General features: G+C 42.4%; 1 protein-coding gene across 1 annotated transcript in view; it reads right to left on the bottom strand.

The window, feature by feature from the left end:
• Nucleotides 1–6,118: 6,118 nt before the first annotated feature.
• The window catches only part of rab15 (RAB15, member RAS oncogene family), a 348,654-nt gene continuing 342,085 nt past the window's right edge, over nt 6,119–12,687 (bottom strand). The window contains exons 4-7 of the mRNA XM_086003565.1: nt 11,792–11,869; nt 11,614–11,703; nt 9,146–9,211; nt 6,119–8,128 (exon numbers count right to left, since the gene is read on the bottom strand). Of these exons, the coding sequence (XP_085859691.1) occupies nt 7,970–8,128; nt 9,146–9,211; nt 11,614–11,703; nt 11,792–11,869 (393 nt within the window). The 3' untranslated portion in view covers nt 6,119–7,969. The remainder of the gene's footprint in view (nt 8,129–9,145; nt 9,212–11,613; nt 11,704–11,791; nt 11,870–12,687) is intronic.

Genomic DNA, 12,687 nt, shown 5'->3' with positions numbered 1-12,687 from the left:
TCTGCCATGCATCTGCCCAACCTGTCCAAATCATACTGGAGTTTCTCTGCATCCTCCTCACAGCACACACGCCCACCCAACTTTGTGTCATCTGCAAACTTGGAGATATTACATCTAGTTCCCTCATCTAGATCATTTCTATATATTGTGAATAGCTGGGGTCCTAGCACCGATCCCTGCGGTACCCCACTAGTCACTGCCTGCCACTCGGAAAAAGACCCATTTATTCCAACTCTTTGCTTCCTGTCTGCCAACCAGTTCTCTATCCAAGACAGTACCTTACCCCAATCCCATGATGGAAGGCAGGAGAGATTAAGAAACAAAAGAGATGATGGTGCAAGGCCAAAGGAGACGGTAATGGGACAAGTTAAGAAACAAAAGATGACTCTAGATGAAGTGTGAATGGCAATGGCTGAATGATCGACAGCTGCCATGTGAGAAAGAGAAAAAATATGAAAAAAAATATAGGGGCAGAGGTTATGGTCTGAAATTGTTGAACTCGATGTTGAGGAAGAGGAACCTGGGGCCACTGACACTCCGCTGTCACTTTCCATTGACCGTGCCAGGGCTGCAACAGATAGGTCAGACTCCCAGTGGGTCAATCTTATCGCAAGGTTTATTACACAGGAAGGTGAGACAACCTATTTACACATTAACTTCCGTGATACAACAGAGATTACAAACCTAGGTTGATTCAATTTCTCTATATAAAAAAAGTAAACGTGGACTTATGTCGCTCTCGGGCGATGGTGAGTATATTGATTAATCTTCAATTAAAGCAAATAATTCTAAAGTTCGTTTGTGCTGCAAACCAAATAGTTCTTCTCGGCTGAATGAAACGATTTAACCAACCCTACAGCAATCCCCTGTGTCTGTCTTTGTACCCACTGGGAGTAAACCAAGCTGACTGTAAAACAGCAGCAGAGGCAGGTTTGGTAACTAAAATACACGCTTCAGGTATCCCTGTATTTCTCTGATTAAGCCCAGCGGCTACTACTTAATAACACGGCAGAACAGTTAGGTTAAAGCTGCATTTTATACTGTGGTTGAGGTTCAGACAGCGCTTTCTGTTGAAACATAGAAGATAGGAGCAGGAGTAGGCCATTCGGCCCCTCGAGCCTGTTCCGCCATTCAATGAGATCATGGCTGATCATCCAAATTCAGTACCCTGTCCCTGCTTTCTCCCCATATCCCTTGATCCCTTTAGCCTTAAGAAATATTGGCCGTTTGATCAAATGTTTTTAATCTGGAATCAAACAAGATGATTTGTCGGCGCTGAAAAACAGATCGGATGATATTCAATCTTGTTCACACAATGCACCCATTAAACACGTGTCTCAGAGTGCATTCACACTGCAGCTGTAAGCTCAGTTTAGTGGAAAGAGTGCAATTGTTGTACAGAGATGTACCAACTTCACAAGATGGCCCAGAATTTGCGGTCAGCGGTGAAGCAAAAGCGTTCGCCTGGCCCCGAAGTAAGCTTCGCACAAAGATCTCGCGATCTCTGTGTCAAAGTTTGGGTTTTCTGGCATTCAATTCAAATCAACAGAGTATAGTGGCGATTCCCTTGTGAGCTGCTGTGACGTCAACAAGCTGTCTAAGCAGCCAATCAAAATGCAGAATTTTCACAGACAGCAAACAAGGAAGTGAGTAAGCTCTTAATATTCTAACTTTAAAAAGCGTTAGAGCAAATCAAAGATTGGGGCTCTCGCATGGGGAAAAGGCAAACCTGAATTAAAAATGAACAAACCTTAAAAAAATGTTTTTTTTTAAAGTTCCTTAATTTTAATTTTTATTAAAATAGGTAAATTTCACACTGCAAAAATTAAAAGTGTTTTTTCTGGCCCACAACCTTTGTTTAGCAGTCAATACGCTGTTAAAACCCCAGTTACACCTAATCCCTTTGGGTCTAACTTTTAGTGGGGAATTTAACAGCGTGCTTTTTGCGGAAGAGCTGAATTTTCATCAGTTTCTCTGATTTGAGTGATTATACTGATTGCCGGCTCCGTGGGGTGGGGCGCATAGTGCGCCCTGTGTCGGAGCAGTGAATGACAGACCGTAACTTCAGGATTTCCACATGCGCCTGCACCAAATCCCGAAGTTGCGTCAGTTTCAAAGGCAGAATGACGGCAAACGCTACTAGTTCGCCATCATCCAGACCGCAACTTCCGGGCCATAGAATAGTACAGCATAGGAGGCTATTAGGCCCATTGAGTCTGCGCCGGCTCTTTCGAAGAGCAATTGAGATTGTCCCACTCCCCTGTTTTTTCCCCATATCCTTGCAATTTTTTCTCCTTCAAGTTTTTCTCCAATTCCCTTTTGAAGGCTACTATTCAATCTGTTTCTACCACCCTATCAGGCAGTGCATTCCAAATCCTAACCACTCGTTGCATAAAATTTTTTTTCCTGATGTCTCTGGTTCTTTTGCCAATCACCTTAAATCTGTGCCCTCTGGTTATCGACCCTTCAGCCACTGGAAACAGTTTCTCTTTATTTATTCTATTTAAACCCTTCATGATTTTAAATTCCCCTATCAAATTTCCTCTTAGCCTTCTCTGCTCTAAGAACAACCCCAGCTTCTCCAGTCTATCCACTCATCCCTGGACCCATTCTAGTAAATCTCTTCTGTACTCTCTCCAAAGCCTTCACGTTCTTCCATTGTTAAGGAAGTGGTATCAAGTCACTTAGAAAATCATAACATGATTAGGCAGAGTCAACATAGTTTTATGAAAGGGAAATCATGTTTGACAAATTTAATAGAGTGTTTTGAGGATGTAACTAGCAGGGTAGATAGTTGGGGGTAATATAGTAGCATGGATAGAGGATTGGTTAACGGACAGAACACAGAGAGTATGGATAAACGGAAATTTTTGAAGTTGGCAGGCTGTAACTAATGGGGTGCCGCAAGGATCGGTGTTGGGGCCTCAGCTATTTACAATCTAAATGAAGGGACCAAGTTTAATGTATCCAAGTTTGCTGATAATGCTAGGTGGAGCAGTAAGCTATGAGGAGAACACAAAGGGGTCGATTTTCCCGAAGCTGTCAGGAAGAAGGCGGGACTACAACTTTCGGGTTTTAGACCCACCTACATCGACGTCCGGCCAACCCGCGAGATTTTCCCTTGATTAACCTTGTTGAGCCCGCCCAGCGGGCTCAGCAGGCCAATTAAGGGCCACCCGGCAACAGGTGACATCACAGACTGCAATTTCATCTGTCAAGAGTTCTTGACAGATGAAATATCAGTGTTTCACAGCTGTTTGAAGCTGCCAAACACTGACAGTCTGAGTTCTAACATGAGTCCTTCTGCACAGACTCAGTTAGAACTCTCAGCCGCACTCAAAGCTGAAGGCTGTCACTTTTCACAAATCGCAGCCATTCTGCTTTATGTGCCGGCTGAGTGATGCGCTCCCGACGCCTACAGGAAGAAAGGCTGTTAAGGTAAGTACAGGTAAGTAAAAGTTCTTTACACACTTTAGACACACCAAACACACTTATCTTTGCACTCATGCACCCATCACTCACCTGAACACCGACATCGCGACCCTTCCAACTCCTTCAACCCGATGGCCCGCCTGCTCTAAACTGGCGTGGTTTGGAGCCGTCGGGAATCCCACACGACACCCCTCAAAATAGGGATTAGGCTAAAAACTACCTGTTAACTACCTGTTAACAGGCAGTTAATTGGCACTAATCCCTTCCCGCCTGGGGTCGGCGGGTCCCAGTGTGGGGCGGGTACCCGCCGCCTCTGAAACTTGCGTGGAGCGGGGTTTTGGGCGGGATGGTGTCGGGACCCCCGAATTTGGGATTTCCCCCCCCCCCCCACACGCCAGAAACCCCGCCTGACGGCTCCAGGAAAATCGACCCCAAAAAGTCTGCAAAGGGATATAGATAGACTAAGTGAGTGGGCAGTAAGGTGGCAGATGGAGTATAATGTAGGGAAATGTGAGGTTATTCACTTTGGTAGGAAGAATAGAAAAACAGAATCTTTTTTAAATGGTGAGAAACGTTCAAATGTTGGTGTTCAGAGAGATTTGCGTGTCCTCATGCAAGAAACACAGAAAGCTAGCATGCAGGTACAGCAAGCAATAAGCAAGGCAAATAGCATGTTGGCCTTTATTGCAAGGGGGTTGGAGTATAAGAGTAAGGATGTCTTGCTACAATTGTACAGGGCCTTGGTGAGACCACACCTGGAATACTGTGCATAGTTTTGGTCTCCTTATCTAAGGAAGGATATACTTGCCTTGGAGGCGGTGCAACAAAGGTTCACTAGATTGATTCCTGGGATGAGAGGGCTGTCCTATGATGAGAGATTGTGTAGAATGGGCCTATACTCTTTGGAGTTTAGAAGAATGAGAGGTGATCTCATTGAAACTTACAAAATTCTGAAGGGGATTGACAGGGTAGATGCTGAGAGGTTGTTTCCCCTGGCTGGAGAGTATAGAACTAGGGGGCATAGTCTCAGGATAAGTGGTAGGCCATTTAAGACAGAGATGAGGAAGAATTTCTTCACTCAGGGGGTTGTGAATCTTTGGCATTCTCTGCCCCAGTGGGCTGTGAATGCTGAGCCTTTGAGTATATTCATGGCTGAGATAGATAGATTTTTGGACTCTAGGGGAATCAAGGGATATGGAGATCGGGCCAGAAAGTGGAGTTGAGGTCGATGATCAGCCACGATCTTATTGAATGGCGGAGCAGGCTCGGGGGGCCATATGGCCTACTCCTGCTCTTACTTCTTATGTTCTAAAGTGTGGTGTCCAGAATTGGACACAATACTCCAGCTGGGGCCGAACTTGTGATTTATAAAAGTTTAGCATAACTTCCTGGCTTTTGTACTCTATGCCTCAATACTTAAATGTTAAGGGCTCGATTTTGTCAATGGGTAGCTTTTGGAGGCGGGACTTCAACTTTTTGGGTTGTAGTCCCGCCTCCATCGACTTGTGGCCAACCCACACTATTTTCCCTTGATTGACCTTGTTAAGCCCGCCCAGCGGGCTCAGCAGGCCAATTAAGGGACACCTGGTTACTGGTGACATCAGTGATTGACATTTCATCTGTCAAGAGCTTTTGACAGATGAAAAATCAGCGTTTGACGGCTCTGTGAAGCTGTCAAACACGGACAATCTGTCTTCTAACTCGAGTCCTTCTACTCAGACTCAGTTAGAGAGCTCTCCAGACCAGAAAGCAGAGGCTGCAGCTTTTGACAGTTCAGCGGCCATTCTGCTTTCTGTGCCAGTGGGCTGAGGGACTCCCGAGAACTGAAGGAAGGAAGCCTGCAGGAGAAAGTAAAGGTAAGTAAAACTTATTAAACACTTTACACTTACCTCACACACTTACCTCTGCACACATGCACCCATCACTCTCCTGCACAACGGACATTTCGACCCCTCCAACCCCTGCAGACCAACGGTCCGCCTCGCTAACTTGCCGTGGTTCGGAGCTGTCGGACAGCCCACACTTTAGGGCTAAAAATAGGTATTAGGCAAAAAACTGCCTGTTAGCCACCTGTTAACAGGCAGTTAATTGGCACTAATCCCCTTCCCGCCTCGGGGAGGCGGCTCCCAGCACAGGTCGAGTACCTGCCTCCTGGGACATTGGCACGGAGGTGGATTGGGGGCGGGATGGGTTCCTGCCCCACGATTCTGCAATTTTCCCACCACTCCCGCCTCCAAACCCGCCTCCTCGGGGCTTGGAAAATCAAGCTCTAAATCTCTTTCAGTCTTCGCTAGAATTCTTACTGAAACTCTTGTGTTTGGAAACATCTGTGTACCCCATTTATATCTGTAAGATGTAACTTTTCAGGAGTCACATTGTCTTGCACATGAAATTGTTCAACCCTCAGCCTCAGCACAAGAATGCAGATACAATGTCTAATGCATAAAATATCAAATGGACCAAGTGTTGGAACAGAGAAAGATCATTCGGAAATTACTGGAGTGACAGATCAAACACAAGCAAATCCCTAGTAAAACTTTTTAAGGAACCGAGGGAATGATTCGAGGAAATTACTGGTGATACATTTCTTTTTACAGATGTAACTGGTAGGCTGAGAGTAAGATTGAAAACTGTTACAGTCTATTAATTCAATTATACTTGTAAATCGACATAAGCAACACAATGAAACCCTTGATGAAATTTATTTGTAAACATCTGTGAATAAAATCATGGTTTTCAATAGCAGATAATACAATTAATTCAAGTCAAATTGTACATTTCCTCTCACAAATACAGCAATTAAGAAAATTAAGATGCTTTAACTCAGCATATCACTTTCATTTGACTCTTCCAGGCAGAGTGAAGAACATCGGGAAGTTGTTGTATTCATATATACTTTGATTACAAGAGGAAAAGACCTAAAAGCACAAATATTCAAAACATCGGGTTCAAACAACCAAATTTCAATAAACCACAGAATTAGTTCAACCTTTATCATTAACATTGCATTCTACCACTGAGAGGAAAGCAATTTATACAGACTGTCAACTGAACGTTGGTGTTCGCAGTTATGAAGAAATGTTAACATTGACCCCCTGCAGTAGCATATCACTCGGGACTCCAAATTCCTACTTTCATTAAAAACAGAATGCCTCGTTTTCTTCAGAATTAATGGCCTGCTAAACAAAATGGCGTGGACAATAATCATTCAATCATGCAATTTCTGAGAATGCAATTTTGTTAGTGGGTCATTAATTACAAAGAAAAAATAGGACTTCTCGCCTTTTTCTTTAAATCACCAATGTGTATTTCCACTGATTAATCCTCCAAACTCTGCACATATCTGTCACACTGCTGCAAAAGTGATTTAATTTTTGTAAATTTGTAATGCCAATATTAAAAGAGAATTCACAAAACAATCAGAATTATGGAACTCTAAATGCACAGAATATTCAGCATTGAAAATTCTAATTCTTAATTTTTATACAATTCTTCAGTATTCTAAGTGTTAAAATGCAAAATTTAAAAATCACTTAATTTCACAAGAACTGTAAACTGAAACCGGCAATGGAATGAAATTTGAATGGAATGGATTACCGGTTTAGTTACACAGCTGTCCCTTAGAAAATAGTTTCCTTAAATTTCTGTTTCTGGCGTGGCCAATGGTGGAAAGTCAATGGTGACATGTGAGAGATTGCTGTATCAGTCATCTATTTACTCCAAGCAACAAACTTCTACTGATTTTAAGATCTCTAGTGAAGACTGGAAATTCATGGAGCAAATGACAAATATAAGCACAAGTGAAAGCAACTTGTAACTATTATGTCAAATCAGTCAAAAACATCATTCAGGGCATTAATCTAGCAGGGCAGTGCTAGACTTAAAATGAGCAGGGGAGATAACTGTTCATTTCACAAGGCTCTTTTAAAATATAAAAAAGGGTTAATCTAAATTAACAAAATCACCTTTTGACTGTGCCCTCAAATAACAGTGTCCTGTTCTAGATGTCATAACCTCAAGCTTTAGTTGGAGTCAAAAATTATTAATTGAGCAGCAGCATGACAGAGCACTTTTAGTGAGCATGGCCAAAAATGTTTTAAAAGCATATTGAAGAAACGAATTACTAAGTGCACAAATGGGGGAATTCCAGGAAATTGACATGATACACAACTGATCTTGAAACCAACAGCGACGCGCATTACCTGGAAGGGCTGTTCACATACAAAACAAATACTGAAACAGCAGTCCTGTGGAAACTGGGCTACTGAACCATCAGTCGAGGACCTGAACACGAATCACAGCACAGTAACTGTACAAAATGCACAGCAGACAAGCCTGGTCCAAGAAGTGGTTCAACCACGGAGCTGGGACAAAAATACAACACCTACAGGAATCGACTGGAAGAATTAGTCCAACTCAAGAGAGAAGCAGGATTCAGATGAATATTTAAGGTGGCACAAAGTAGCAGCAGGCAACCAGGTCTTGAATTCTTGAGGCATGACTCAGACACCTGAATTGGATTTTTTTTGCTACATTTCTAGCACCAGCAGGCTTTCTGTGAGTTACCCATCCCTTCGGTTTTGCTGTCATCCGCCTCTAAATCAGCTATACCAAGTTCATCATGGGTTGATAGTCGAAGCCCATCAAGTTCCTTCTTATGGGTCTGTAACACTAGTTCTGTCAGTCGAGTAAATGACTATGGAATAAAAACGCATCAAAATACTGCAAGGTTACGAAAGCAACAAATCAACTGCCATGTTTAATTTATTAAGAAGACACATGTGTACGTATACTTTTCATCCCACCCCATCATTAGACAAAATTACATTTCAATATTCAGCGAATGAGAGGGGAAACAATTATGTGCTGAAGCAATAACTATTCTTGAAAAAGCTATTATTTATGAGCACTAAATCTCACTAGTGGTTTTAATGAAGGATAATTTTGTCAGCATAAAAAATGAATTGTCAACTGAATTTACATAATTTATCATTGGTGGTTCAATAGTAGAATTCTTGCCTGCCACAAACAAGGCCCGGTTCATGTCCTGGCCAATGGTTTAGCAAAGACCTGGCATAGACAAGATGGGCCAAATGCCCTCCTATATATAGGCTGTGTTGTAATATATATCCCTTCAGATAGATAAATGTTAGTGCCTTACAGACAATTAAAATAATAGTCGGTATACTTAATACACGAAATTACAAAATACATTCATATTTTATATTCAATATTTAAACTGTAGCGTTGGATTTTCAATGTACGTTGTCAACGATGATGCCAGGGATGGGAAACTATAGTTATGAGGAGAGACTCGAGATACTGAGACTATTTCCACTGGATCAGTGAAGGATAAGAGGAGATTTAATAGAGATTTTAAAAATTAGTAAGGGTTTTGATAGGATGAAGAGGGCTGTGGAGTCAGTGATCAGGTGGTCATCAATTTAAAATTGTCATTGAGACAGAAGAAAGATTAGGAGAAGTTTCTTCATGCAGAGGGTTGTTGGAGCATGGAATGCTTTTCTGCAGGTTGAGGCAGATGCCACTGCATATGTTAAGGGGAAAGTGGTTACAGGGCTATGGGGAGGCAGCAGGGCAGTGAGATTAATTTAGGATTGCTCTGGCAGAGAACTGGCAAAGATACAATGAGCCAAATGGCCTCCTTCTGTGCTGTAAACTTTTACAGTTCTGTGAATATAATGTTTTCACTGACCTCTTTAATGTTATAATTGGTGCAGGCACTTGTTTCAAAGAAGTCCATTCCATATTCTTTTGCAAGCTATGGAAGGAAATGTTGAAAGAAAATTTAACAATAGACCAAACAATGAATACAATATTAAGCATATCTAGTATGCTCCTATCAAATGAAACAACATAACAGAAGATAATGCACTTTATGCTCACTGGTTTGAATATTTGGAAGCTAATTGGTTGGGAAGTATCTTCAGATGTTGACTAACTCACATTGTGCTAGTTAAAGATACCATAATGCTACACAATTTTCTGCGCTCAACTGGACATTAACAACATAATATTTGGTTTAAAATGTTTAAACAATGTTTTAAAAAATAAAAATTGATATCTGAAATGTTCAGCTCTGCTGCAGATGATGAATCCACACTGAGGATAGGTAGGAACACTGACTCCTGAGTCATCCTGCACATTCTTAATTTGTGATGATCTGGCCATGTTGCATGATAGGAACATTAGGAACAGGTGTAGGCCATTCTGTCCCTCAAGCCTGCTCCACTATTCAATTAGATCATGGCGGATCTGTACCTCAGCTCCATTTACTCAGCGAGCTCCATATCCCTGGATACCCTTATCTAAGAAAAATGATACACTGCTGCACACACTGATAAGGAGACCAGGTTGGGAATCCCAATCTTTGCTGACATTTGCTGTCTGGCATCTCAAATGGTGAATTGCATTAGAATGTCAATAACAGCAAAGTGAAGCGGCGGTGAGGCTGACTGATCTGCCAAGTGCTCGCCTTCAGGCCGCACATGTCATCCCTACTGGCTGGTCACCAAGCAAGGCTTGGCATATATTCACAGGCTGTCAGCTGGAATCCATTGCCAAAAAACTAGGAGACTACAAAAAGAAATGAAAATGGGGAAAAAGTATAAAAAAGAAAATTCAAAATAAAAAACAAAATAATAATTACTTACATATCAATTGAACAGTGAGCATGTCAAATCCAGATACACTTTAGTATCATACATGTACTGTAACAGAAATCTTCAAATGCAATAGGGGAGAAACAGCCAAATAGTGACAAGTATACAGCACAGTGAGACAGAAGCTAATTTCTGAATCTAGCCAGAGTTGGACATTAAGGGCTGGATTTTACCAGCCCTGAGGAGGCGGGTTTGGAGGCGGGACTGCTGGGAAAGTCAAAAAGACTGGGAGCGGGCCCCGAACCTGCTCCCAACCCGCCTCCAACCAATCTTCCCGGGAGTCGGGTCCCCGATTTGCACAGAGACCCGACTCCTAGCGGCGGGAAGAGGATTATAGCCACTTAACTGCCTGTTAACATGTAGTTAACAGGCAGTTAAGAGGCTTTTTCCCATTTTGAGACTTCTGCTGCGGGCTTCCCAACATCGGGGAACCCCGCCAGGGTAAGTGAGGCGTGCTGTGGGTCTGGTATGTTGGTGTATAGATGACAGCTGCAGAAGTGGTGTGAAGGATGCAATGGGACACTGGTGAGTATCAGAGGTAAGGAAATGTTGGGAAAGTCATTTATAATGTGTTTAGATTTTTCTGTAGGTGACAAGCTTTGAAGTGTTTGTGTGGCCTCACCTCAATGGGAGAAGTGACAGAACGTTTCTGTACCCTCACCTGCAGCTGCCATCTGTTTCATCCTAAGGAGAGAGTCACTGGAGAATCTGGGTGCAAGGGCTCATCTGTGTACTCTTTTGGTTTTGGTGTTTAAACAAATCTACTGTAAATTAATAAAACTTTAAATAAAACTTAACAAATTAAATTAAAATTTGGTTGGCTGGATTGATGATGCACTCCAGTCCCCGTGGCGCCCACCGGTCGTGGAAGGCCTCAAGCGTGTCGGTGGACACTGGGCTCATCTGTGTACAGTGATTGTCAGTGTTTGACAGCACCTTAATGCTGTCAAACACTGTCAAAAATTTATGGTTCATGTGCCTTTAAGAAAACCGGCAGATGAAGCATCATCAACTGACGTCATCTGACCGTCTTTCCCTTAATTGGCCAGCAAGCCCGCAGAGCGGGCTTAACAAGGCCAATCAGGGGAAAATAGCGTCTGTGTGTCGGACGTCACTGGGGGCGGGACTAGAACCTGGAAGGCAGCAGTCCCGCCCTCAACGCATCTCGGTGAGTAAAATCCAGCCCTAACTCTCATGACTGGTTGTCAAGGATTCAACACAAAGAGTCAAGACAACCTTAGCAGAAAGTCTCTGACAAAGTCCACATAGCTCGAGCATCTCAGTTCAGATACACCCAGGGTAGAGGATGTGGACAATGGGGATTGGGCAGCATTTGCTGTGCCTGTCAGATGTTGGCGATTGTCACTGTTGTACTTTAGTCCTTATATTGGACTTGTTCCTGACCTGACCTGGAATACCACAAACTGCCAAGAAAAAAAAGTATCACCCATCATTTTAACCCCATCTATGTAAATAACTGCATTATTCAAAAAACACTTACCTTTTGACCTTGTTCTGCACCTACTTGCCTTTTCTGTTCCTCATCAGCTTTGTTGGCTATGAGAATTTTCTGAACACCTTCAGGTGCATACTGGGGGAAAACCACACACTGTGAGTAATAGGCTAAAATCTGAACGATATTCAAAGATAAGATTATGCAGAGTCACTGCCTCTCTTACCTCATCGACATCGCTGGCCCATTTCATAATATGTTGAAAGGAGCGTTCACTTGTGATATCATAGACCAAAAAGATTCCCTATAAATAAAGGGCAATAAACCTATTTATTACAGAAGTTAATGGGAAATGAGTTACACTCATGATAGCAACCCTACCATGGCTATAATGCATCTTAGCAATGTGGATTGCTATCATGATCTAGAGCAAGCTTTTGATGTTGAGCTATTAAGAGGCCTGTGCCTTCAAAGCCACTGCTCTAAAAATGCAAATCCAGGCTCTTACATCCGCTTATAAACTGAGGGCTATTGCATCTGCTGTAAATTTCACTCTGTTCAAGTTGGCTCACTCAATAATGTTAGATATGCAGAGCCAATGATTATTATTTGCATTTTATTCGAAACACAACAGCTAGTAAGAGTGCCAGCAGCGAATTATCATTGGGAATTGTTTTCTAATTCCAATAGCAACTTAAATATTTAGAATCTCATTTATCTTGGAATGTTTCTTCATTTTTTATATCTCTTCATCCAATTTTACTCCTTTGCAGAGGGGAAGAACTTGCTGAGGTAGTTTTCCACCTGGCAGCACCCAGTTAGCACCTTGCCCAAGTGGCCGTTCTTCATACGTGTATGTCAATGGGCTATTCCACAGTGGAAGGCCATAGCAACAAAGCTCAGTACATATATTGGCAGCAGTCATCACTGAATAATAATCAGAATAAAGAATCCTGATTGACTTTTCCACTCACTAATTTTACTGACCCCCTCACTCTGCCTTGGGTGAGATCTGATAGCTTCCATCACATGAAGGAACGAAGCAACCACATTCCTCATCTGCACGGCTCAGTACCACAACACAATGAACTCACCAATGAGTCAATAGAAACCTTGTTTGTT

This window comes from Somniosus microcephalus, chromosome 12, assembly GCF_052327205.1.
Source record: "Somniosus microcephalus isolate GS21.2 chromosome 12, FLI_Smic_1.0, whole genome shotgun sequence".
NCBI classification, from domain to species: domain Eukaryota; kingdom Metazoa; phylum Chordata; class Chondrichthyes; order Squaliformes; family Somniosidae; genus Somniosus; species Somniosus microcephalus.
This window is presented reverse-complemented; position numbering and strand designations above follow the sequence as displayed.